Source organism: Grus americana, chromosome 2 (genome assembly GCF_028858705.1).
Source record: "Grus americana isolate bGruAme1 chromosome 2, bGruAme1.mat, whole genome shotgun sequence".
Classification (NCBI taxonomy): Eukaryota; Metazoa; Chordata; class Aves; order Gruiformes; family Gruidae; genus Grus; species Grus americana.
In genome coordinates, this window is record NC_072853.1 from 168,093,221 (window position 1) to 168,119,196 (window position 25,976).

Genomic DNA, 25,976 nt, shown 5'->3' on the forward strand with positions numbered 1-25,976 from the left:
CCACCCCACGGGCCGGGGGCACGGTGCCGGGAGGAGGCCGCGGCGATGCCGAGGTGCTGGAAGCAGCCGGGAGCTGCTGAGTCACGGCTCGGGGCTGCTCCTGGCACCGGCGTCGCGGCAGGGCCGGCATCGGCGCCAACCTCGCTCCGTGCCCGGGGTGGCAGCCAGCACCCCGCCATGCCGGTGCCAGCTGCCAGCCTCACGCTGTGCCCCGTGGGAGGCACCAGCACCCTTCCATGCCCCCTGCCTGCCCTCGGGCCGTGCCTCAGTTTCCCCCGTCCCCCAGCACCTTTTGAGGGGGGCTGCCCCTTCCCGCGGCGCAGGGCGGTTACCGGGGGGTCTGGCAGTGGGGTGACACTGGGACAGCGGGTCTGGGGGTGCCCCGTCCCTCCCGGGCGGCTCCTTCCCCCTTCCCAAGGAGTCGTCCGTCTGTCCATCCAGGGTCGCCCCGGAGGGGGGTACCCCCCCCCCGTTACCACAGAACCGTCCCCATCCTCCTCACCATCGCCATGGAGACGAGAGGAGGAGAAGGGCCGTTCCCATGGAGACCACGCAGGCACCGATCCTGCCTCCCCGGCGGTACCCGGGCGCAGGGCGATGCCCCAGGGACACGCGGGGTGGGGACACCAGGGTCCCCCTGTACATTTGGCATCGCCGCCTGCACGCTGCTGCTTTTGGGGGGGGGGAGGGGGCTCTGCTCCCCCCAGCAGCCGCACCCACAACACCGCTGGATGCTCAGCCCCCTTTTTTTTGGGGGGGGGGGAGGCAAAAATCCCATCCCCATCACTCCTCTCATCAATCCCACCCGGGGTTGGGGAAACTGAGGCCGGGGACACCCCCCCACCCCCACCCCTCCACCCCCACCCCCCCCCACCGGAGCTGATGCAAGCAGCGCCGGGGTGGGCCCTTCCCTCCCCTCCCACCGCCGCAGTGCCTGGCACACACCCCGCTTTCTCCCCGCCGGAGAGATTAAAAAAAAAAAAAAAAAAAAAAAATCAGAGAGAAAGAAAAGGCAGGAGGGGAAAAAAAAAAAAATCCAGGGGAAAAAAAAAAAAAAAATCCTGCTGACATCATCTGGGATGACGGGGCTGATCCTGCTGCCGGCCCCCCCGCCGGAGCCCCACTAATGCTCCGCTTCTCCCGGCGCAGCCGCCTTCGTCCAGCCCGAGCCAAGGGTGCCGGCGGCTGAGCGGGGTGGCAGGCGGCCGCCCGGGCCGGCCGGCCGGGCTCTGGCATCACCATGCCCGGAGAATCGGTGAAAACTGAAGGGTTGGGGGGATTGGAGAAGGAAAACGGAATGCCGGAGGGATCGGAGGCAGGTGAGGCCGAGGGGAGGCCGCGGCGAGCAGGGGACGGAGGGATGCGGGATGCGGGGACCGAGGGATGCGGGATGCGGGGACGGAGGGATGCGGGATGGCAGGACGCAGGGAGGGATGGAGGACGGAGGGATGCAGGGATGAGGGATGCAGGGATGGAGGATGGAGGGCGCAGGGCCGGCCACGGCGGCAGCCCCGAGCAGCCAGCACCCCCGGGACGAGGCGGGGGGGGGTGACTTTGGGGACACCCCGTCCCTCTTCACACACCCCCCCCCCCGGGAGCACCCAGCCGTGGCCACCTCTGGTTGTGCCCCCCACACCAAGAGGCCCCAGCAGGACCCGGGGCAGGGTGTGGGGTGCTTCTCTGTGCTCCGGGAACGTTGATTCCCGCCCCCCCCCCCAATCCCCATCCCCCCCTGCCCAGGGACCACCGGGTGGGGAAACTGAGGCACGGGGCGGCGCAGAGCCGTGGCCCAAGGTCACCCCACGCAGGGGTCCCCGAGGGCTCACTGCTGCCTGCCCGTGGGGCTGGGGACCGCCGGGGGGGGGGGGGGGTCCCCCAGTGCCACTCTCCCTCTGTGCCTCAGTTTCCCCCCAGGAGCCGTGTTTGGAGGGGCACGGGGGGCTGCAGCTCTCCCAAATGGGGGTGTCGGGGGGGGGGGGGTGTGTCCCCCTCAGGGCAGCTGTGGGGGGGCAGGGGGGAGCTGGGGAACCCCAAAACATCCCCCCAGGGGTGGGGCCCAGCCAGGCAGCAGTGGGGAAGGGACCAGACCCCCACCATGGGGCAGAGCCAGCGCCCCCCCCCCCCTCCCCCGGATGGGGCACAGCGCGGGGGGGGGGGGGGCTGCCCCCTAAATTAACCCCTTAGGAGCCCCCAGATCTAAGGGGGGGCCCCAACAATAAACCGTCACGGGGAATGGGGGTACGGGGGGAGCCACAACGCAACCCCCCTGCCCACACCTGCCCCAGTGCAGGCAGCTGCCTGCTAAATACCAGGTGAGGCCCCGCCCCCTCCCCAGCAGCCCCCGCGGCCCGGCCCCGCCCTCTCCCCCCTATATAACGCCCCCGGGGGGGCCGGGGGGGTCTGCGGGGTTTGGTGCTGGAGTGGGGTCCTGGTGGGTCCCGGCTCCTCCTGCCCCATGGACCTGTCCCTGGGGGCTCCCGGTAAGGGGGGGTTTGGGGTGCCCGTGGAGTGGGGGGGGGCTGCATTGGTTCCCCCCCTCACCTGGGTAATGGGGGGCTGAGCACCCACAGACTCAGTGTGGGGGGGGGTGCACAGAGCTCTTTGCAGGGGAGGGGTTTGGCTCAGGGGGAAAGTGGGGTACCCCCCCCCCATTGGAGGTACCCCCCCCCCATTGGAGGTACCCCCCCCCATTGGAGGTACCCCTCTTGCTTGGGGATGTTGGGGTCCCCCTTTAATGCAGCTGCATCCTTGTGCCCCCACCCAGGGGCTGGGGGGGGGGGGGCTGTTGGTGCCCCCCCCAGAGTCACCCCTAGTGTCCCCTAACCCTGTGGTGACCCCCCTGGGTCCTCTGGGGGGGGGGGGTCACCCTGTTCTCCCACCCCAGGGTGGGGGGACCCCAGTATGGCTGGGTGCCCCCGCTATGGCAGCGTCCTGGCTGTGTCCCCCCCCCCCCCATCATGGGGTGTCCCTGGGGGGGTCCTGGCACTGAGGGGGGGTGTCTCCTCTCTCTCCGCAGCCCCCCCGCCTGCCACAGGCCCCCCGCCAATGCCCGCCAAGGAGGAGGCTCGCCCGCAGCCCGAGGGGGCCAGCTGCGACCCCGGCCCCCCCGCCGCCACCCCCCCTGCCGAGGCCTGCCGGCCCCCCCTGCCCGCGGACCCCCTGGACACCCGCATCGTCATGGGGGAGGAGACGCGCTCCCCCGCCGCCCCCGAGCTCCGGGGGGGTCCCCCCCCACCTGCCGTGCCTTGTCCCTTCCCCGCTCCCACCAAAGACCCCCCACAGCACCAAGCGGCCGAGCCCCCCCCGGGCAGACCCCCCGCCACCGCCGCCCTGGACCCCGACCTCTTCTTCACGGCCCCCTCCACCCCCATCCGGGTTGGGGGGTCCCGGTTGCCGCCCCCCCCTGAGGAGCAGACAGACGGGGAGAGCGAGGGGCTCTGCTCCCCCCCCACCTCCCCCTCCGGTTCCTACATGACGGCCGAGGGGGGCAGCTGGGGCTCCTCCGGCACCGCCAGCACCTCCCCGTCCTGCTCCCCCAACCTGGTGGCCGAGGCCGAAGGCATGGTGGAAGCTGACGCCATGGCGGGGCTGCCCACCTGCCTGGAGGATCCCCCTGCCTTCACCCCGCCGTCTCCTGAGGAGGAGGAGGAGGAAGAAGACGACGGGCCCTTTGCCCCGCCCGGGGATGAGGATGATGATGGGCAGACGCCGGAGGAGGAGGATGAGGAGGAGGAGGAGTGGGAGATGTCGGGGGGTGAGGGGCTCCCAGGCGCGGGTCTGATCCCAGCGGCGCTGCTGCCCTTCCGCGGCAGCCTGCTCTTCCAGGCCGAGGCGGTGGAGATCGCCCTGCTGCCCCCCGGCACAGCCCCCCTGCCCCTCTCCGGCGAGGAGGAGGAAGAGGAGGATGAGGAGGAAGAAGAGGAGGGCGGCAGCACCTCGGCCTCCTTCCTGCGCTCGCTGTCAGAGACCTCCATCACCGAGGGGGTGGACGAGTCCTTCGCCTTCCGCGACGACACCTCCGCCTCCTCCGACTCGGCCGCCTACGACGGCGAGGAAGACGAGCGGCTCTACGGCACCGAGCGCCACGCCATGGGGACCGAGGGGGGACCCCCCAGCACCGCCACTGCGCCCCCCGCCACCGGCGCCTCTGGGGACGGCGGCATCGAGCTCCACCTTCACGCCGGGACGGCCCTGGCCGGCTCGGGCTCAGCAGAGGGTTCCCCCCGGCACCAACGCGGCGAGGAGCCGGCGAGCGCAGCGCCGGACACGGAGGACGCCGGCAAGGAAAACCTCGGTGCCGAGCGGCTGGAGCTGGGGGCGCAAGAGCGGGAAGGCAGCGAGACTCCCCCGGCACCTTCCGGAGAAGACGGTGTGGAGCCGGACGGCGAGACCTTCCTCACCTCCTCCTCTTCCTCCTTGGAGCTGGAGGAGGCCTCAGCCCTGGAGCCTGACGTCCTGCGGGAGCCGGACCCTGTTTCGAGGGGGTGTCCCCTACCGGAGCCCCCCCAGCTCCCGGAGGAGGCCGTGGCGGGTGCCGAGGAGGAGCCGGTGCTGAAGGATGATTCCGGCACGGCAGCGCCGAGGGAGCGGCCCGGCACAGAGCCGGCGGTCGGCGGCAGCATCCTGCAGCCCCCCGGCCCCTGCTCCGGGGAGCTTGGGGACCCCCAAAGCGATGGGCTGGGGGACAATGACATGGCACCGGCCAACGGGGAGACCCAGGGCAGCCATGGGAGCGATGGTGACGACGAGGGTGACGGTGACCATGAGCTTGGCACCGTGAGAACGGGGAGCACTGAGCTGGCAGCCACCGATGGCCATGACGAGACGGCCACCGTGGCCACCGACCTGGCGCCGTCGGTGACACCCAGCCTGCCAGACGAGACGGCCACCGTGGCCACCGACCTGGCGCCGTCGGTGACACCCAGCCTGCCAGACGAGACGGCCACCGTGGCCACCGACCTGGCGCCGTCGGTGACACCCAGCCTGCCAGACGAGATGGACACCGTGGCCACCGACCTGGCGCCGTCGGTGACACCCAGCCTGCCAGATGAGACGGCCACCGTGGCCACCGACCTGGCACCGTCGGTGACACCCAGCCTGCCAGACGAGACGGCCACCGTGGCCACCGACCTGGTGCCGTCGGTGACACCCAGCCTGCCAGATGAGACGGCCACCGTGGCCACCGACCTGGCGCCGTCGGTGACACCCAGCCTGCCAGACGAGACGGACACTGTGGCCACCGACCTGGCACCATTGGTGACCGACACCGCAGCCACTGACCTGGAGCCGTTGGTGACAACCAGCCCACTGGATGAGATGGACACCGTGGCTGCTGACCTGGTGCCATCGGTGACGCCCAGCCCTCCGGAGGAGCCAGACACTGCAGCCACTGACCTGGCACAGTCGGTGACATCCAGCCTGCCGGAGGAGCCAGACACCACGGCCACCGACCCTGACCTGGTGCCATCGGTGACACCCAGCCCGCCGGATGAGCCGGACGCTGTGGCCACCAACCTGGTGACACCCAGCCTGCTGGATGAGCAGGACACCGTGGCCACCGACCCCGACCTGGTGCCATCAGTGACACCAAGCCCACCAGAGGAGCAGGAGACTGCAGCCACTGACCTGGCGCCGTCGGTGACACCCAGCCCGCCACACGAGCTGGATGTCACGGCCACCAACCTGGCGCCATCGGTGACACCCAGCCCGCCACACGAGCTGGATGTCACGGCCACCAACCTGGCGCCATCGGTGACACCCAGCCCACCAAATGAGCCAGACACTGTGGCCACCACCCTGGTGACACCCAGCCCGCTGGATGAGCAGGACACCGCGGCCACCGACCCCAACCTGGTGCCATCGGTGACACCCAGCCCACCAGATGAGCAGGACACCACGGCCACTGACCCTGATCTGATGCCATCGGTGACACCAAACCCACCAGACGAGCCGGATGCTGCAGCCACCGACAGCCTGCCGGATGAGCAGGACGCTGTGGCCCCCAACCTGGTGGCATCGGTGACGCCAAGCCCATCGGACGAGCCGGACGTCACGGCCACCGACCTGGTGCCATCAGTGACACCCAGCCCCCTGGACGAGCCGGACGTCACGGCCACCGACCTGGCGCCATCAGTGACACCCAGCCTGCCGGATGACATCATGCCACCACCCCCCCCAGCACAGGCCGAGCCCCCGGAGCAGCTGGTGACCGTCTGTCCCACGGCGCGAGGGACAACGACGCGTCCCGCCGGGGCCGCTGGCGAAGCCCCCGAGGAGTGGGATGCCACCACCGCCTCCTCCGAGGAGTCGTCCCCGGAGCTGCTGGACACCTCCCGCTCCCGCACTGACTCCAGCTTCTTCACCGCCCCCGAGGACAGCGCGGGGGAGGCGGCCGCCCCCCCCAGACCCCCGTCTTCCTCCTCCGAGGAAGAGGAGGAGGATGAGGAGGACGCTGCTGCCCGTCGCTGCCTGGCCCTCTGCCTGCCCGCCTCGCCCCCCGCCATCCCCCCCTTGGTTTTCACCGCCTCGGAGCGGGAGGTGTATGTGGGGGTCCCCCCGGCCCCCCTCGAACTGCTCCCACCACCCGGTGCCTTTTCGGAGAGCGGGGCGGCCTGGCAGCGCCGGGAGGACCGGCAGCAGGTCACCGCCATGTTACGGGGCTCCTTCGGGGACCTGCCGGCCCCCCGCCTCCCCCCCAGGCCCCCGGAGCCCCCTGAGGTGCCGGCAGAGCCCCCGCAGGGCCCCCCTGGAGATGGGGGGCCAGAGGAACCCCCAACCCCTCGGCCGGGCGATGAGCCCCCTGGCCAGACTGCGGGGGAAACCGATGCCAAAGTTGCGGGGGAGAGCGGCCCCCCCAGCCCCCCCAGTGAGTCCCCGGCCCCCCCCAGGCAGCAGGAGGAAGAGGGGGTGACGGCAGGGGCCGGATCCAGCCCCCAGCCCGCTCCGGGTGCTGGCGAAGGGGGGGACGCTCAGCCGGAGCCCCCCCCGGAGCCGTCAGGGGAAGCGGCCCCTCCTGAGCCCCCCAGCCCGCCGCCGGCCCCCCGCCCTCTGCTCCCCAAACTCAGCCAAGTGCCTCCTCTTGCCGCCGCGCCGTCGCTGCCGTCGCCGGATCCGGCCCGCGGCCCCCAGGACACCTCAGGGCTCCCCGCCGGCGAGGAGCGTCCGTCTGTCCTGCCGCCCGCCAGGAAGCACCTCGAGGGTAAGAGACACCCCCAAACACAGCCCCCCCCCCCCCCCCCCAACCCCCTTCTTGGGGTGTCAAGTGGGAGCAGGGTGGGCCTCACCCACTGGTGGGGTGCTGGGGGTCCCCTTTGGGGGTGACCTGGGGTGGCTGGTGGGGATGAGCGGGTGGGGTTCAGCCCATGGAGGGGGGTTTTGGGGTGCAGCACCAGCTCAGCCCCCCCCTTTTGCCACAGCCACCCCCCCTGCTGTGGGGTTTCACGTGGGACCGGGGTGGGCATCACCCACCGGTGGGGTGCTGGGGGTCCCCTTTGGGGGGTCCCAGGGTGGGTGACGGGGCTGAGCCGCCTGGGCTCAACCCCACGGAGGGGATTTTGGGGGGCACCACCAGCTCAACCCCCCCCTTCCCCGCAGCCCCCCAGCCCTCCCCGTGCAAGGAGAAGGAGGCGCGGGGCAGGCAGGCAGGGACAGGCAGCGCGGGCAGCCGGGGGCCCCCCCGGGGGTCCCTGCAGTCGGAGTCGAGCTCCTCCAGCGAGGCGGAGGCCCCGTACCCCTGTCCCGAGATCCAGCGCCTGCGGGAAGCCGCCGGCATCGCCCTGCGCCACGACAAGCAGCCCCCGGCCCCCCGCCGCTGCGAGGCCAACCATAAAGGTGAGGGAGGGGGGTCCCTGTGGGGGTGTCCGTGTCGTCCCCCCCCTATATTTTAAGGGGGGCGGTCAGAGGAGCGCCCGTCTCCATCCCACCCCTCTGCTTGGCCGCAGGGTCGTGTAACGAGTCGGAGAGTAACGACGAGTCCATCCCTGAGCTGGAGGAGCCCGAGGGCTCGGAGCCGCTGCCAGCCCAGACCCAGGTATAGGGGGGGGTTTTTTTGAGGGGGGGCAGTGGGGACCCTGCTGGGCGGTGGGGCCGGGGCTGCCCTCACACCCCACTCCCCCCCCGTCTCCGGCAGGCGCAGCTCACCCACTCGCTGGGCACCGGGGAGGAGACGGTCAGCAAGGCGAAGCAGAGCCGGAGCGAGAAGAAGGCCAGGAAGGTGGGACGGGACCCCCCGGGGGGGTTGGGGGTCCCCCATGGGGCTTGGAGCGGGGGGGGGGAGGATCAGGCACGGGGCAGCCTTGGGGTGTTGGGGGGCAGGTCCCCGCTCTGGGGGGACTCTGGGTCATGCTGGGGGGTCTCAGCAATGGGGTGGTGATGTGGGGGTCCCCCATTTTGGGGGGGCTCAGCCTGGCTGTGTGTGGGGGACAACATTGTCCCCCATCCCTGGATTTGCTCTCGTCCCAGAGGTTTTGGGGTGTTGCTGGGGGCCTGGAGCCCCCCCCGCCCCCCCTTGGCTGCTCTGGGTGTCGTGATGCTGGGCAGGGGGATGTGGGGTCACCCTGTGTGTGTCCCCCCCCTCCCCAGGCCATGTCCAAGCTGGGGCTGAGGCAGATCCACGGCGTCACCCGCATCACCATCCGCAAGTCCAAGAACATCCTCTTCGTCATCACCAAACCCGACGTCTTCAAGAGCCCCGCGTCCGACATCTACATCGTCTTCGGGGAAGCCAAGGTGATGGGGGTAGGGGGGGATGAAGGGGGTGCAGGGGAGTCCCATCCTTGGGGCTGGTGGCCCGTGGGGACACATGGGTGACCCTGTCCCCGTCCCACCCCGCAGATTGAGGACCTCTCGCAGCAAGTGCACAAGGCGGCAGCGGAGAAGTTCAAGGTGCCGATGGAGCACTCGCCCCTCATCACGGAGACGGCGCCCACCCTCACCATCAAGGAGGAGAGCGAGGAGGAGGAGGAGGTGGGTGCTGGGGAGGGGGCAGAGAGGGGCCCCCCCCTGTGTCCCAGGGACGTGGTGTGGGGGGTGACAGTGTTGTCCCACCCCCCTCGCAGGTGGACGAGACGGGGCTGGAGGTGAGGGACATCGAGCTGGTGATGGCCCAGGCCAACGTCTCGCGCCCCAAAGCCGTGCGGGCGCTTCGGCACAACAACAACGACATCGTCAACGCCATCATGGTGAGTGGCCTGGGGGGGGGGGGGGCCTGTAAAGGGGGGGTACCCCCCTCCTCTCCCAGCATGAACTGGGGGTGCAGGGTGCTCTGGGGGGGTCCCTGACGCTCTGCTCTCTGTCCCACAGGAGCTGACCATGTAGCGGCCGGGGGTGTCCCGGCCCCCCTGTATAGATGCACAGTAACTCCCTGCCCCCCCATCCTCCCTCTTGACCCCCCCATCCTCCTCCTCCGCATCTGTATCGCTCAATAAATGGCCTCATGTATCACTTGGATCGCACCCCGCCTCCGCTCACGGTGATTTTTTGGGGGGGGGGGGTCTGGGCTGCCCCATGGCTCCCCTAGCCCCGTATCTGAGGGTTCCTGTCTCTGGAGGTGTTTGGGGGGGCTCAAGGCACCCCCATTTCCAGCAGTGGGGGGTGCAGGGGTTGGGACTGGGCTGGGGTGCCTGGGGAAGGCGGGGGTGAGTGGCACGGGGCAGGCTGGGAGCCCCTGGCTCGGCCGTGTTGGGGGGCACGTGGGGGGGGGGGGGGCAGAGCCCCAGGATGCTCCTGAGGCCGTCGGGCATCAGGACTTTGCTCCCGGTGCTTAATTCCGAGGCGTTTTAACAAAGCCGGGCTTTGGCAAAGCCCAGCTTTGAGGTGAGCGAGGGCTTTAGCAAGGAGACAGACCACCGTCGGGTGCAGAATTATATTTACCTGTAACACATACTCCGTACATTAAGCATACATACACAGCCACCGCCGCGGCCCCTGGTGCCACCGGGGCTGGGGACGCTCCGGGGCTGGAGTGGAGGTGACAAACCCCCGGCTGCTGCCACCGGAACGCTACAACACAGGGTTATTTCCAGAATTAACTCCCATTTCCCATTGAAGTATTAAAAAAAAAAAACCAAACAAACCCCACCACGAGCTGTTACAGCTTCTGTTTTATAGCTCTCCGTATACAATCATGTCAAAAATAGGGCTTTTTTTTTCCAAATTTAAGTCTTTAATGACTCAAACATCCACGTGTGCGATTTGCTTTTAACCTGTAAATCATAAAAAGGCACTAAGAACCTGCCCCCAGCTCCGAGCACTCCCAGCCGCTGCCTCCTGGGAGGGAGGAGGAGGAGGAAAACCTTCATCCCCAACTCCAGAGGACCCCGGGGTCGGAGAGGCGGGGGCTGGAGCCAGGACCCTCATCTCCCCTTCCCACGGCGGACGGCAAAACCCCACGGCAGGAGGAGGAAACCTCGGAGCTTCTCCATCAAGGTTTGCTCCTAGGGAAGATGCTCTCCAGGATGGATGTGGCCTGGCCAACCCCCTTCCCCCAGCGGCTGGGGGGGACCCTCTTTGGGACCCCCAACCTCCTGCTCCGGAGTTTATCAACCCCAAAACTGGAAGGAAAAGGGCTGTTGGAGGGCGGACGCCGGCTGTAGCCACCCCTTGTCCCCTGGCAGGTGAGTCCCCGGCTCCCCAGGGAGCTGCACACCTGAGCACCGGGGTGACTCGAGCACGTTCACCCCTAAAGTCCTGGGGAAGGAGGGATGGGGGCCGTGGGGACCCCCGGGAGTGGAGGGGGGCAGGATGGCAGCTCCGTGCAGGATCGTACCGAGGGCCAGTGCCTGCGATCCCGGGCTGGGCAGGTAAGAAATGGCTGGGGAGGGGGAGGATGGGGGGATGAAGGCTGCTCCCCCCTGGGACGGACAGCGGGGGCGTTGGGGACAAAGAGCGGAGGAAGGGGCAGGAGGAGGCTGGATCCCCCAGACTGCTGAGCCAGCGTCTGGCCTCAAAGCACACACAGCCCCCCCCTCACCGGGCACCCCCAGCTTGGGGGGGGGGCTCCAGCACAGGCACAGACCCAGCCAGGGCCACCCATGGGTGCCAGAGACCCCGGCTGATCCCTGGGGTGCTGCCTGGGCTGCCCCATCCCTCTTCCAGCCCCGTCACCCTCCTGGTTGTGGCTCTAGGATAACTGGGGGCCCCCCCCGACCCTTCTCCGGTGCCCCCCATGGGGCACCTCCCTCTGCCTGGGAGCGCTCCTCAGGCAGGGGCTACAGATTAAAAAAATAAGTGTGTATTTATAACTGTCTGTAAAATATATACAACATGTACACCCCCCTGCAGCCCCCCAGCTTCCTGGATCAGCTCTCCTGTCCCTGTGGTGGCCCAGGAGGGGACATGGGACAGCAGGGTCCCCGGGGAGCCCTGGCAGCCCCCCGTCACCTCCTGCCAGCACCATGAACCCCAGGACGGGTGTTGGAGGACCGTGGGGTCCCTCAGACTCGGGGACACACACACACACATGCAGTGAGTCCTTGTGCTCGGCAGGAAGGTGATGCCCCGGCAGCTGCCTGCACCCCAGCCTGCTGGCAGGTAAAATGGCATCTGTGTGCCCCCCCACCTCCCCGGGGCCCCCCACTATTCCTGAGCAAAGCTGGGGGCGTTGGAAACGGGTTTGCAGGGCAGGATGCAGCAGCCCAAGCGCAAAGCTCGGGGCACGGCCGGCGTTCGCTGCCACCGCAGCATCGGCAGCTTCTCCTGCGGGGCTGGAGCCGAAATGCTTCGACAACATCGACAATAGGTTTAAATAATTCACATTGTGGTAAACTTCATTCAAAAACGGGGAGAGGAAGAAGAGGAGGAAGAGGAGAGCAGTTACAAGAGGGATACTGTGTGCAAAACTGTAAACCAGGCAGAGGGTTGTAGCCGACTCGTCTCCCCGGCCTCGCTCACCGCTGCGCCGGTAAAACCAAACCAGGGTTGGTTCGGGGTCCTCCACCGCAGCGTGTCGGCACGGTGAGAGGACAGCGGCCGGCTGCTGCTTGGAGCTGTTAACAAGGATGGGAGAGTAGTTACATCCTGATCTAGCCCCAAAACCTCTTCCGGAGCGACGGTCAGGGTCCAGGCACCGCTGCGGGGTCTCTCCGAGGCAGGGGGAGCGTCCCCCCACTTCGCCCTCAGGAGGAATCGCGGTCCATGCTGCACCCCAGGGCTTCGATGTCATTGCTGATGTGCGAGATCATTCGGTCCCACTCGTCCTCCTCCGAAGGGACGGACTGGTCGTCCGAGCTGCCGGCAGCGCCGTTGCCGTTGGTGGTGGAGTTGGAGGTGGTGCTCAGAGTCCGCCTGTACCTCCCGAAACTGTCTGTGATGATGCCCCGGCCGTCCTTCACCCCGATGGTCTCGAGGAAGTTCTCGAAGTGTTGGCTGTCCTTCTCAGGGATGAAGGGCCGAAGACCTGGATCGGGGAAGAAAATGCGAGAAGGAAATCATTAGCACCAGCATGTTTCGCACAGCACGGAGACACCCGAGACAGGTTTCCACAGGGATTTGCTGTCTGAAATTCCCCAGGGCTTCTGCACCTTCCAGCAGAGCCTAGACGTTGAGGCCGGCTGCCATGTCGCACCCCAGCTCCCCGAAACGGCACGGGGCCGGGTGGAGGAGCGTGTTTTGGGGGGACAGGGACGGCTGGAGTCTCTAGCTTGTGCCACATCTCTCGCTTACGCCCCTGAGAACTGCAGCAGCTGCCCACGGAGGACAAAATCCTGCTCGAAAGGATCATCTGCTAATTCCACGCCCAGACATATTGACGGGCTTTACCGAGCTCATCGCTGTAAGGGCGCCCGCAGCAGTGCAGGCAGGGCAGCTGCAGAACATCTGTCCCCTCTGCGCATCCCGTCCCCGGCAGCGTGGCTGTCACCGGGCCATGCTGCCGATTATCCTTTGAGGATTTTAAGTAACCGACTCCTTTTTCTTTGTAATTAAAAGTTGGGTGAGGGTCCTCAATGGCAACTGTTCAAGCTAAAGCTACTTAAATGTGTTTTCTCCAGCTGCCAGGCCAAACCTCACCTCTCCCTAACCCCTCATGGTGGGTGTGTGTGTCCATGCTTCCCAGAGTCGGCCGTGCCTTTAGGGCTACAGTCATGACCCTAACCCTTGGAAAAAAACCCTCTGGGCACTCAAAAACTTGAAAGAAAAACCTTTACAGGAGGTTTCCAGCATCAGCTGAGCCTGAGCAGAAGGCTTGCTGCTCCTTAGCTTCTCTCTCTCTCATTGCCCACCCCGGTGCAAGCCATGGGGAGCAGGCAGCGTTCAGCCCCGCTCTCTCCCGGGAGAGCACGGTGCCGGCGTGACCGCCCCGGCTGGGAAAAGCAAGTCAGATCTGCGTTTTGGGGACGTGCAGCCGATCTGAAGTCAGCCTCCCGGCACGGCGATCTTGCTATTGCACCGGCTTTGGCAGCGGTGATGTTAAAAGCAAGTCAGTCGCGTGCGCAACGTTGAAAGAAAACGCCTTTGTGCTGGCGGAGGCGCCCGGCTGCGCTGCTGGATCCCCAGGACAAAGGGAAGAGAAGCCGGCTGGCGAGAGAGCGCGCCGACTGCAGCGAGCGACCCTCAGTGCTTTCAGATCCGCTTTTAAGAGGGTGAAAACACAAGGTGTTGCTTTCCAGCGGCAAGAGGCATCTCCCCTTTGGTCCCTGGGCTGTTTGAAAGCCCCCCCCCCCCCCCGCCCAGTGCTGGCACACGGGGCCTTCAGCCGTGTCACTTGGGGTGCGGGGTGGCTCAGCACCCTGTCCCGGTGCTTCTGCCCCCACCCCACAGGCTCTTGTTTCAGATTATTAAAGCCAAATCAAAGCAGGGAGTCTGAGCAGGAGGGACCTGAAGAGCCCCCGAGGGTCTCGACATCCTTTTAGGGAAGGGGAATGAAACGGTCCTGTTCCCCTGCCGGGGCGCACGGGGTCAATGCGCCTGATGAACGGCGCATCCCACACCAGAATTGCCTGGTTTCAGGCACCACAAAGCCGGCCAAGGACCAGAGCCCTCTCTCTTACTACCGTAAGAGCCTGGTGGCTGGTCTGGAGGAGGTACCCAGGCTCCCTCGGCTCGCAGGAGGGAGAGAAGAGCATCTCAAGGGATGACTCAAGCCCCTGAGATGGGGGCTGGAGCTAGCTGGACCCAGCTGTCCTCAGGAAAGAGAGATCTCTTTAAGATACGGATTCGAGATATGGATTGAGATGGTGCTCCTTGCTTGGTGACACCCCAAGGCATCTTTGTGCCATCCCCCTCGCATCCCACCAGCCTGCTCGTGCGTTGGCGATCGGTACCAGGCATGTCACGAGGGCTCGGGAGCAGACCGATGCCAGCTCTCCCCCTCTCGTCGGTCATCCGTGATGAATCCCCGGCAGGTGACCCTCACCTAAGAGCAGGAACTTTCTGCTGTCCCCGTAGAGCTGCTTCAAGTTGATGCAGAATTCGTGGATCGAAGCCCCGTTGCGATACTCGTGCAGGAGCATTGCAAACTGCTGGATCTCTTGGGAAGAGAGTTTCGTTCGGAGCTGCAGAAGAGAAGCACACCGCAAAGGTCACTGATTTTTTTTTTTTTTTTTTTTTAGGATGATGGGAAGCCTGGGCATGGCATTTACTGAATTTCTTTCTGCAGTAATGAACCAGCTTATCCCGACGGAAAAGCAGGACAGGCTGGTGGAACTCACGACCGAGCTGGCAACTTTCAAACAGGGACCGCGGCTCGTGAAGTGACGGACCTGGCGCGCCACGGACGGCGTGACATGCCCTAACACAGTGAGAGGGGACAAGGGGGTGGGGACGCTCCCGCAGCAGAAAGATGTGAGCCAACATTCAGGTCCCGTGAAGCATCCAAGCGCAATTTGCATGAAAAAGAGGAGGATGGGATGTTCCTGCACAGCAGGGGCTTCACGTTCTACACCTCGAGGCCAAATCCCAAGAGCATTCGAACACCATAAAGGGAAGAAAACTCCTTCGCCCTGTCCTGCAACCCGAGGGCACCCTACCGTCATCATATAGTCCTGCAGCAGCTCTGTCGCCGTGGTGCTCAGCTCGCTCTCACTGACCGTCTTAACGTGCGGAGACTGTTGCGTGGAGAAGGAAGAGGGGGAGTTGTCACCTGCATCCAAGGTTTCTGGAAAGGAACTGAAACACAAACAGATTGTGAATCCTCCAGAGCTCCCTGGGCACCTTCTGCGTCCCCGTCGCTGTCGGTCGCAGCATGGGAGAGCACGGAAGAGTGGAGAGGCACATGGAGACGCACTCTCTCTGCACGAAGGCTGGCAGCCTTCCGCTCCCGAGAGCGTCCCACACAGCACGGAGACTTTAACTCTATGGGTTTGGTGACCAGCTGGAAATGAAGCCCTGTGTGGAACAGTGTGAGAAGGAAAAAAAAAAAATCCCCAAATGCCTTATTTTGGCATTAAACATGAAATTTTTGAATAGCATCAATCGATTTTAACAACTGGTTTGCATGTCAGGTTTTCAGCCCACAAATGCTATTAAGGTTTTCAGCGGGCACAGACTCAGGATGGAAAAGGTTTCCAAAATAAAATGGTTTGGGGGGGGGAACCATTTCTCCCAACTCCAGCTGGACTTCACCGAGGCAAAGCAGCCGGGCGAGCATCGTGTCCCCGCTTTGCTGACCATACATCGCATACGTGACCGTCTCCGGAAACCGCCGGTGGCAGAACAATCCAGCCACGGATGCTGCAGAGGCAGGGACCACGGCACCGCACACGGACAGTAAAAACACCGTCCAACGTTTCAGCCAGACCGAGCAGAAGCTTTTCAATGTGCAGAGCGCAGCAGTTCCTGCTCTCGGGGTTTTAAACCCGGCAGCGAGGCTGCACTAATAAGCCTGAGTGCTGAGCAAGCTCGGTGTACAGCGTTTCACTTACAAAGTGCTTGCTTCCGTTTCGTAAGATTCCTTAACGTCCACTTTTGTAGAAGAGTCATCTGGAAGGAAAATATTCGAGACGTGAAGTTTGAAAGGCAGAAATTCTCCCAGCCCGTGACCTACACAAACACAACTGATTTCCGACCGGGCTTTCACAGCCAGAAGGTGAGAGGCAGCGGGGCTGGGGCGAGCCGTGCTGTGTCAGGACTGGATACAGACTCAGCAGAGGGATGGAGCAGCGTTTTATTAAATGCCTCCATCCACGTGAAATAGAGAAACAAAGAGTTTGGGGAACAAGGACGATGGCCCACAGCCCAGCTGGGGAAACATCTGCAGGCAAGAGATGGCCCTCGTGCTCTTCCAGCTCGCAGGCGATTAAAGCAGAGGAGGGTTTGGGTTTTTCTTTTCCTAATACCCAGCAGGAGGGAAGCCACCAGGCTGGCTCTGACCTCGGAGGGTGATGGACAATGAAGATGCAAAGACCCTTGGAAGGGAGAGAACGGACTTACCGCTGTGTAAGGACATGTGCCGCGTCGGTGTGGACGCCCCATCGAATATTGCTCTGTCCAAGAAGTCTATCGTGGACTCAGTGTAAACAATCTGGAAGACTTGGCTGAGAAGTGAGCACAGCTCCTCGGCAGTTACCTGGGGAGGGAGTGAAGAAGGGCTGGTGGAAGGCAGAAGATACCAAGGTGGACTTTCCCTTGGGCTCCCTACGGCGGGCACACCGTGTGGGACAGCGGAGTGCTGGATCTGTGAGGGTGCTGTCTCCCCAGCGAGGAGAGGGAACCCGCTCGTCCAAGATCCAGGACACCGCCCGACCCGCTGGGTCTCCAGGGCTGGCCGTGACAAACCTCAAATCTCGTCGCTACCTCCTGCGGTCCCCTGGGGTTTTCCTCGGTGCTAGAGGAGAGGGACGATGGATCGTCCCTCATCACCCTCCCACGCTGCTGGAGAAGCGTCCCAGCCCTCTTCAACTGCCCAAACCCAAGCAATAGGAGATGGGATGCTCCGTCGTCAACTCACAGCTATTAATTAGCACCCAGATTTCACGCTGATGCTCTGTCCTACTCTGAAGTTCAGCTCCCTGGGATTTTGGCTACAAAAATCTACATCCCAAATAGGTGCAGGCAGCCCAGAGAGTGTTAGAGCCAAAAACAAGGTGAGCAAAACTCCACCCTGAAGGCAAAGGGTTCCTGCTGTAGAAGTAGGAGCCCACAGGCCGAGATCAAAATCTCTGGATCCAGACACTGGATGAAACAAATTTCCAGGTCAGCAGCAGCAAAATGCCCTGCTTAGCAAAATCCTATTGTGGGAGAGATTCAGTTCTCGTCACAGATTTTCCGCTGGTGGAGAAAGCTCTGGGCAGCAGGCACTACTACCGAGGGAAAACCATCCTCCGATACCCTCTCGTGTCCAAATCAGGTCCCGGGGCTTTGGCAGGGACCAGGTTTCCTCCTCTACGCAGCACCTCGTGTGCCAGCAAAGCCCAACCCCACACCCTGCAGTCTTAAAACTGGGCCTGTGTGTGTCACACAACCTACGGCCAGGTAGGGAGCCGGTCACCTAACAGAGGGGACACTTGATGAGAGCAGGATGAGGCCACCCTGGGCTTCATGGTGCTCCACCGTCAACCTGAGAGGTTGCGGCCACCCCGATCTAAGGGCCAAAAAACCTCCCAGCAACCCCAGTCTCAGTGTCGTCGCAATCGGAGAGCGACTCTGGAGGCAAACCCAACGTGGGACAGAGTTTGAATGGAGCGTTTTGAGTCTTACTTTGTTCTCCGTAGCCAGGACCACCAAGCAACAAGCTTCGAGGGGAACCACCCCGCTCTCAGACAGCGAGCCTGACGTAAGGGCTTTGGAGCTCTCGGCACAGAGACTCTGGCTGGGGGAGATCCCAGGGTCCTGAGCTGAGAAACAGAGAAGTGGTGATGGAAAGGTGGGAGGCAAGGCTCACACGGCGAGCTGCCCTCCGAGCAGACTGTCTGTGGGGAGAGCACAGCCCCCGAAGCAGGAGAGCGGAGGATGCCGTAGCCGGGAGAAAACACCCTGGAAGGTGCTCAGGAGCCCGGGAACTCCACCTGAACGTTGCGCAGGGCCAAAGTCAATGAAAAGCCGATAATTTAGAGCTGGTTTCTGACAACTCCGTAAATCGCCGGCTTCATTTCCATGGCTTAGCCAGCCTTGGAAATCCATCAGCAGAATTACAGCCTGCCAAGTCACTTACTCATTTATTCTATAGACTGCCCTTTGCTGTCACGGGGTTTATAATCCGCTAAGTCTCTGTCATTACATCTTCTAAGTAGCTCTGCCCAAAACCACGCAGGTTTGACACACGCAGAGCTGCTGGGGATGGATTCCGGTCCTTCCCCAGGTATTACAAGAAGCGAGGTGTGTCAGAAGTGGTGCGTATCACCCCGGTTATTCCACACGGGCATTTAGACGTCCAACATCGCGATGAAATCCTCCCAGGAACCTGCACGAGGGTTGCGAAGAGCAGGGCAGGTTTGACACGCACGAGGACCAGGCGGGAGGAGCTGCCTCTACCTGCTCTCCTTGCTTTTCCTCCTCGCTGACGTCCCCAAAGGAGCCACAGACCCGAGCAGGGTGGGAAATGCAGAATAAACAACTAGACTTTCCTGAGATAGTCCTCAGTAAATGACAGCTCTCGGTTGGGGTTCGGCAGCTGCCGGAGGACAGGCTATGGGGGGGATTTCTAAGCTGTACGTGAGCTTGCACTTCATCGCCCCAAAAGTGCTCGCTCTTCTGCGAGTCACAGCGCCCTCAGGAGATGGCGTACCCCCAGTCCTTCCTCCACCCCCGCTAGAAAACGATGGACTGAAACAGCTCAAGGCAGGAGACTCGATATAAAGAAGAAATTCTTTACGCTGAGGGTGGTGAAACACTGGAGTAGGTTGCCCAGAGAGGTGACAGATCCCTGGCAACATTCACAGTAAGGCTGGACAGGGCTCTGAGCAACCTGATCTGGTTGAAGATGTCTCTGCCCATGGCAGGTTGGACTAGACGACCTTGAAAGGTCCCTTCTAACCCAAACCCTTCTGTAATTCTTTGCAGGACACCGATTGTTTCGGTCTGTTCTCACGCAGCATCGCCTTTGTCCCGTTCCTGGTCAGGCCGGCTGTCGTCCTACACGAGGGCAATACTGGCTGCTGTGGGGCTCTACCCCGCAACCCCAAAACACATGGGAACCCCAAAACACATGGGAACCCCAAAACACACGGGAACCCCAAAACACAAGGCTACAGCCTGCCCGTGCTGGCCATAACCTACCTGTTTTCAGCACGACCAAGTGAGAGGAGTCATCTCGGATGTAGGAAACGGACGCGATGTCGTGGATGGGGACCCTGAGGATGAGATCTTCTCCGTCCCTCCACACCAGCTTGATGTTGTAGGCAGAGAGACTGATGACAGCGTCATGTTCTTGGGTTAGCTGCCCCGGGAGCTGGTGTGCTCTCTAAAATAAGTGTATTTCCATTGATTTGCTGAAACGTTTCCCCTTTGGTAACGGGTTTCCCTCCCACGTGTGTAACACCAGGGCAGAGGACACCAGTTACACCAGCACCCCACCCCAAGGATGCCCCACAAGCCTTTTTCCCCCCCCATGGTGCATGGTGGATAGAGACCACGCAGAGCGGGTGGTTCGACAGGCTGAGCGCTCACCTTTGCATTATCGATCAAATGCAGGATCTCCGTGCGGCTGGAGGGATTCAGGTACCCTGGGATGGATGTGAGTTGACCTAAATACTGGAAAAGAAGAACCAAACCATTACCACAGCACGTACACGACTGAGAAGCTCCTAAATGCACCTACATATGGAAGATCTCTCATGCGTTTAAGTTATCCTAACGCTATATATAGTTATATACGAGCCCCAACCAGGCAGACATTACCTTCACTTCTTTCTCAATGTAGTCATTCAGCAGCACGTCTGGTTCGACGCGGTCAGGCAGGGACACCACCACCGTATGCAGAGGCCGTCTCTCCGTAACCTTCTCCTGGGCTTTTTTATCCCGACCTTTTTCACCCTTCAGGAAGACTCGTTTAAAAGGAGACACTATTCCAGGCTGAGGAGAGAAAGAGAAACGTCGGGACGTTGGGGTTAAGGGCAAGAGAAGGAGTTTCCGCACCGAAACAGGGGGGGAACCAGCAGCACCCACTGCCCGGCCCTCCTCCAGCCCACACATCCGTACTCACAGCCTGGTTTCACCAGCCCCAACCACCCCACGCACCGGCTGCTTTTGGAGCTATGAATCCACAAGTCCATGATCTTCCACTGAAAAACCCCTTTCCCGCCACATGTCACAAGAACACAAGCGCTGATAAGTCCCTGCTATCAAAATGGGATGTTTTCCCCCCAAAGTCACGATGTTCAACCTTTCAGTTAAGAATAAATACAAATATTAAGAGCTGTAAGAGTGAGCGAGCCACGGCCACACACAAAACCAGCAGACTTCCTCCTCGCCTCAGCGCAATTTTATGTATCACCCAAGCATTTGCAGCGAGCAGCTCGACGAAGGATTGCAAAAGGAAAAGGCAGAGATGCCGCAAACTTGTCCGAGGTCTCGGGGGAGACCCCCCAAACGCGAGTACAGGACCCAGGAGATGGTCTCCCCTGGGAAAAAAAAAACAGGTCTTCACGATTCCCAAACCATCAACTGTTGGGTTTGGAAAAACATCGGAGCTAACACGAGTCCAGCCAACGGCAGCGTGCACTCATGGGCTTCCAGCTATAGAGGGAGCATCACCACCAGCCTTCCACCTCGGCGCAGGGCGGACAGCGGGGAAACTGGCTGCTTCCCACCCCTCAGGGCAACCGCACTTCGGCCTTCCCATGGGCAAGAAAAAAGAACTGCAGAAGCAGAAAAGATGCTTCGAAAGGTGAATTAATTACACAGAAACCAAGCGCTCCTGCTCAGAAAAGCACGGAGTACTTTGCAGCCTCAAAGAGCAGCAGCCCCACCGCAAACTCAGCTCCATCTCTTGCCGCCGTCCGCTGCAGGACCTTGCCTTGGAAACCACCATCAGGAAGAAACTGCTGCAAACCCTTCACCTAAACCGCTCGAGCCTTGCCGTGGGACATTATATTTGGTGGGAGAATGCCACCGCCACGTCACCTGCTCCCAGCAGCGTCCCTCCCTGCACAGGAGCCAACGCAAGGACCTGCTCCCGTCAGGCAGCTTCAGCCTCTCTTGTCCCTTTTCTCGATGTAGACGAGTGTGAAAGATCGACAGGAACGAGAAAGATCAAAGCTAGACTGAAATAAATTGAAATCGTTGCACTAGGATGGGAAAAAGGGATGGAAAAGCTCCTGGTTGAATAGTATTCACCAAATCGCAAAGCACCACAAGGACATCGGGGACAGCCCAGCCCTGAAAAATGTCCCTTGGACCAGGGAGATATAAATAGAGTGAGTTTATAGGACAAAAGGGATAGAAAACACAGCTACATGATGCTGGCCTCGTGAAACAGCTCTGCCTTTGCGGCAGCAGGACCGGCACCGCCAAACGCCGCAGATTTTAGGGGCAGCATCCCTCCCTTCAGCTGGGCGCCCGAAATGGAGCATCGCCCTGCGCTGTGCAACCCGTCTGGCTCCAGTCGAGGGGCTGGGACCGGTCCTGGCTCCAGGAAGGAGAAAATCCTGAACGCAGCAAGTCTGTTTGGCAAGACCGGAGCGTGGGGCTCAACCCCGGCTCTGCCACCTCAACTACGAGGGTGTCCGACCCCAAACTTTGGCTGCCGGTGCGGAAAGATCCCGTTCCACCAGCATCTTTTAGGAACAAAAAGCAGAGAGATGCAGAAATCTGCCACCGGGGCCAGATGTACCACAACAATCCCCCAGACGCTTCCCCCTCCACCAGCCGGGGTCCGGCGGCTCTGGCGTGGTTCACCTCTCTGTGCCGAGGCTGCCGGATCCGGCCCAATCCATACAGAGCAAACCAGAAGAAACTCTCGCTTTTCCTTCGAGGATGCAGGCAGCCTCCGCGGGGCTGGGAAGACGCTGCGGAGGGATTCCCCACCATCCCACGCACCCGAGCTCCGTGGGAGAGCCAGAGGTTCTCCTTGAAGGAGGATTTGGGGAACCCAAATCCAAAGCGGAGGCATCACCCGGCATGACGCAACGCGGAACAACGACAGCTTCTGCATTTCCGGGAGGCGACATAAAACCAGCACCTACCTCGTTCTCCATCGAAGAACCCGGCTACGGGGAGCAGAACCAAACCGTACCGGCGCGGCTCACCAAAAGCACCTCCAGGGCTGGGGGGGAGAGAAGCTGTTACCCTTATCTCAGGGGCTTCCGAAGTTCACGGCCCGTGCGGAGGGGCTGGCAAACCTGCGAGCTTTCATTCGCCTGCCGGCTCACAGCCCGGAAGCACAATAACCACAGTTTCCTTCTGTTACACGCAGCAACGGCGACAAAATAAAGTTGTTGGTTTAAAAACCAGCAAAGTTTGGCAGTAACGGGGCCGGGCACGAGGTGAGGTGAGGCGCAGATGCCCATTTTGCAAAGCTTAATCCCATTCCCAGCCAGTCCAACCTCCCGCACCCCTAAACCCCTGGAAACTCCCCAACATCCCAGATTCGCACCCAGGATGCAAATATCCCCAGCCCACGGCGGTTTTTAACCCTGGTTTCTCCTCCGAGCTTCAGAGCTACTTTATTCTCCAAGGTATTCAACATCTATTGAGACCAAGGGCTATAAAGCTTTTTTTAGGGCCCATATTTTTAGTCCTTAAGTTTCTCGCTCACGTTAGAAAAGCAAAGCTTGGAAATGAGGTTAAGAGCTCCCAGCCTGAGCCAAGGCCTCCCAGGAGGCACTTTGGGAAAGCGCGAAGTGTTCAAGCGAGCCTCGCTAGGCTCGAACGTGAGCCCAAGAGTCAGGCTCGGAGGATTAATGAAAACAAGTTGCTAATTTTACAGAGGGAGAATCAAATTTAAAAGGCAAAGGTGGTGATTTCCCCGATGAAATCCGCCTGTTGAGCAGAGGCAAGAAGGAGGGTGGTTGGAGAAGCAGCACCCAAAGACCTGCCGGGCTGCCGGCGCCCCCCCCCCCGCAGCCCCTCCAGCACTCGCACCGAGCACGTTCCCATCCTGGGATGCAAGGGAACCCCTCCGGCACGCTGCCTGGTTGGTAGGTCTGGGGAGAGAAGGATCCCATTTCTCCTTAAAACCCAGAAAATAAAGGTTTGTTCTCTTTTTCCGCCCCTGCCCCTTGCCCACGACTGCAATCCCCGATTCCCAGCCCCACCTCCCTGCAGGTCTCTCTGGTCCCTGGGGTGGCCGGTCCGGAGACATGTCCTGCGGCAGAACAACTTGAGCATCTGCTGCAAAAGCCACCGGGATGGAGAGCGGGAGCGGGGCTCAGCCAAAAAGACCGTCCCAGCTGCCGGGGGTGCAGGCAAGAGCTGCCAGGAGCCCATTCCCAGACCCGCCACGGTTTGCTTCTCACAAGCATTTACGTCTTGAAGTCAGGAGAAGAGGCAGGGAACGCGTCGTGCCAGCCAGGACTTGGCATCTCATGGAGAGCCGGAGGGGCCAAGTGGTCACTTCTCAAAGCCTCCCGCTGCTGATGGCTCCGAAATTCAGGAGGAAAACAGTCAGTTCATCTACTTAACGAGGCATTTAAGACTTGACTAATTGAGAGAGAGCATCTCAAGGCTGGGTTTAGCCCGGGAGGCTGACAGGGCAAGGCATGCCGTGAGGCAGGGGAGGGGGCTCTGTCAATGGCAGATAGGCTTTGGCTGGATTTTTTTGGGGGGAGACCCAGCACACCCGACGTACGTTCACATACATTTGAGTAAGGAATGCTGGTGAGGAACCGGGGTGGAGCCTGTCCCACCAGCATCCCCCGAAATGCCCACCCAGGACCAGGGCGTGTGGCTTCGGTGAGTGCCAGGGACCGGCTGCCACCAGGCTCCTGGGTGTCGGGGTGATTCGTCCCTCTGATGCCACTTCTACTGTCTGATGCCAACGAAACACGTAACGGGGGGTTTCACCAAGCCCACCAGCTACGTTAGGACTTGCCTGCAGTTATCCACCCCTCAGTCACTGGAGAGCAGCCACCGGGTGAGGTGTGACGCTGCGATGGCAGGGGCAGGTCCCCGCACGGGCTGGCACCCGCTCGCAGCAGCAGAACCTGGTGCCGTCCTGCTCCACGGAAAGCCCTGGGCGCAGGGAGGCCAGGGGAGGAGGTTAAGTCAGTACTAACCTCAGGGAAGACAGCCTGAGCCATCATCAAACCTTCAAGATGCTGTTCGAGCAGGCGGCTTCACGCTCTCCTCCCCTCGAAGGCTCTCAAGGCGACTGGGGATGCGAGGAGTTAAATCAAAGGAGTCTGCGACTTCATTAACACCCCAGTAAAGCACTTGCAGCTCTCTGCACTCCCCACCCTGCTTCCCACAACACAGAGACTTAAAAAAACCCCCACTTTATTTGCTGCCTTAAATAAGCAGCCCACCCTCAGGCGGCATGACCGGGGCTCTTGCGGCATAAACGCGGCAGTTCCCTGGTCCCCTTAGAGGTGGGATGACCGACGGTGTGCACCTTCCCCTTGCTGCTGGGGAAAAAAAATCAGGGTCCCCTGGATCACCAGCAGCACCCACTTGATGGGGGGTTGCTCACCCATCCCATGTGCCCCCACAGCCCCCCGCCAGCAGCGCATCCCGTCCCCAGCTCCCACTTGGGTTTGGAAATCCCAAGGAAGGCATTTCTGGGAAAAGGGAGGATTTACCCTTCATCTAGATCGTTATTACTCTGGCTGGAGCATCGGGGGCAGGGGGGGCGCTGGAAAATGTCTGGCAGCCCTTTTTCCTTCACCACGTACCAGGGGGTGGTGGCAAAGCCAGGAATTAAACCCCAATCGACTCAACCCTGGACCACGGAGCAGACCAGGACCTTCTCCCAGTGCTTCAGAAGCTACAGAAGATCCTGGAAAACCCATCTCCGGGACCACGAGTGAACGCAGGGGGACAGGGCTCACAGTAAGGTGTGGACCCACCTCCGCGCTGCCGAGCGATGCCACAGCACGGGGGATGAAGCTGGTTCTACTGTCGTGCTTGTTGGCCACCGGCGCTGGCGTTTGGGCTACCTTCACCTGGAGCCTGGCTCTCGTATCCATCCAAAAATCAGTGAGGTCTCGGACAGCCCCTTTAAAAACGTTCAACCCTTTGAGCCGAACACAAAGAGGAGAAGGAGCATCCCTTTCGTTAGGAGCGGAACCAGCTTCTTAATCCACTCCAGTGGATTATCTCAAATGCAAATTTGTAAGGCTAATTCTCCCCCAGCACATCTGCATGGGGATTAAGGGAGCCCAAGCCCTAAACAGCCACCCAGTGCCGCTGCTGGCCAGTGTGCCGCACGGCCCCGGGGACAGCCTGCATCCCAAATCCACTTATCCTGCTCCTAAAGGGACGCGCGGCACGCTCGCGTAGGGTAAAGCCAGCGCCCCGGGCCCCGGCGACATTTCTGAGCAGATCAGAAAGCCAACCTCGAGCGTACCGACAACGCGAGGGCTGGGCTCGGCGGAGGAAGTATCTGCACAAAGGGAGCACGTGATACGGCAGCGGGTGAAATAATTAACCAAGCCCAACGGGGCTCTGGGTCAGCTCGCTGCCAGCGGAGGAAACGAAGAAAAGGAGCACGGCGGCGCGCGTGGAAGGACAAGAAACCATGGGAGGGGCCTGTAATAATAAAATGTGAAACCAAGCAAGAAAAAAAAAACCACTTTCAGCATGTTTAGGGAAGATTTGGATGTTAAGAAATAAACTCCAACCAGGCTCCGATGTGGCGATACCATGAAAACACGGGCTCTGTGGGTTCGGCTTTGCCTGGGCACGGCTTGAGCCCAGGTCAGGCTCCGCAGCACCGGCCACCGCGCTCCGTGAGCCGAGGGGGACGAGAGCACGTGTGAATTATGACCGGGGAACGCCAGACACGTGATGAGTACGTACTTGGCATCCTCAAAGTAAAGCTGCAAGCGCACAGCCCTGCCAAAAGAAGGGTTTATTATTTATATTTCTTTGCTCCACAGAGAAGCGCTGCAACGTGAGTGGGATCGGGGACTGGTTCAGGGCTCAGCCCCCAGAAAATAGCCTGGGTT

General features: G+C 61.9%; 2 protein-coding genes across 4 annotated transcripts in view; one reads left to right on the forward strand and one right to left on the reverse strand.

The window, feature by feature from the left end:
• Positions 1–911: 911 nt before the first annotated feature.
• NACAD (NAC alpha domain containing) lies at positions 912–9,446 on the forward strand. Its single transcript, XM_054815027.1, has 9 exons — positions 912–1,319; positions 3,017–7,198; positions 7,594–7,830; positions 7,941–8,029; positions 8,129–8,212; positions 8,581–8,727; positions 8,833–8,964; positions 9,057–9,179; positions 9,301–9,446. The coding sequence occupies exons 1-9, from the start codon at positions 1,241–1,243 to the stop codon at positions 9,313–9,315; spliced, it is 5,088 nt and encodes a 1,695-aa protein (XP_054671002.1). The 5' UTR covers positions 912–1,240; the 3' UTR covers positions 9,316–9,446.
• A 409-nt stretch (positions 9,447–9,855) lies between these two features.
• CCM2 (CCM2 scaffold protein) overlaps positions 9,856–25,976 on the reverse strand; it is a 39,159-nt gene continuing 23,038 nt past the window's right edge. For 2 of the 3 annotated variants that reach the window (XM_054815030.1, XM_054815031.1), the window contains exons 2-10: positions 19,771–19,944; positions 19,540–19,623; positions 19,150–19,333; positions 17,632–17,768; positions 16,366–16,501; positions 15,858–15,915; positions 14,964–15,102; positions 14,351–14,489; positions 9,856–12,394 (exon numbers count right to left, since the gene is read on the reverse strand). In XM_054815030.1, coding sequence (XP_054671005.1) covers positions 12,114–12,394; positions 14,351–14,489; positions 14,964–15,102; positions 15,858–15,915; positions 16,366–16,501; positions 17,632–17,768; positions 19,150–19,333; positions 19,540–19,623; positions 19,771–19,944 — 1,332 coding nt within the window. In that variant the 3' untranslated portion in view covers positions 9,856–12,113. Of the gene's footprint in view, positions 12,395–14,350; positions 14,490–14,963; positions 15,103–15,857; positions 15,916–16,365; positions 16,502–17,631; positions 17,769–19,149; positions 19,334–19,539; positions 19,624–19,770; positions 19,945–22,055; positions 22,149–25,976 lie in introns of those variants that run through there. The other variant, XM_054815032.1, reaches the window with a different exon arrangement.

What these genes read in the sequence shown, in the direction of transcription:
- NACAD (XM_054815027.1), top strand. Translation starts at nt 1,241, where the DNA reads ATGCCCGGAGAATCGGTGAAAACTGAAGGGTTGGGGGGATTGGAGAAG. An exon ending in CGCTGCCAGCCCAGACCCAG is followed by an intron (nt 8,030 to 8,128) that starts GTATAGGGGGGG and finishes CGTCTCCGGCAG; the next exon opens with GCGCAGCTCACCCACTCGCT. An exon ending in AGAGCGAGGAGGAGGAGGAG is followed by an intron (nt 8,965 to 9,056) that starts GTGGGTGCTGGG and finishes CCCCCCTCGCAG; the next exon opens with GTGGACGAGACGGGGCTGGA.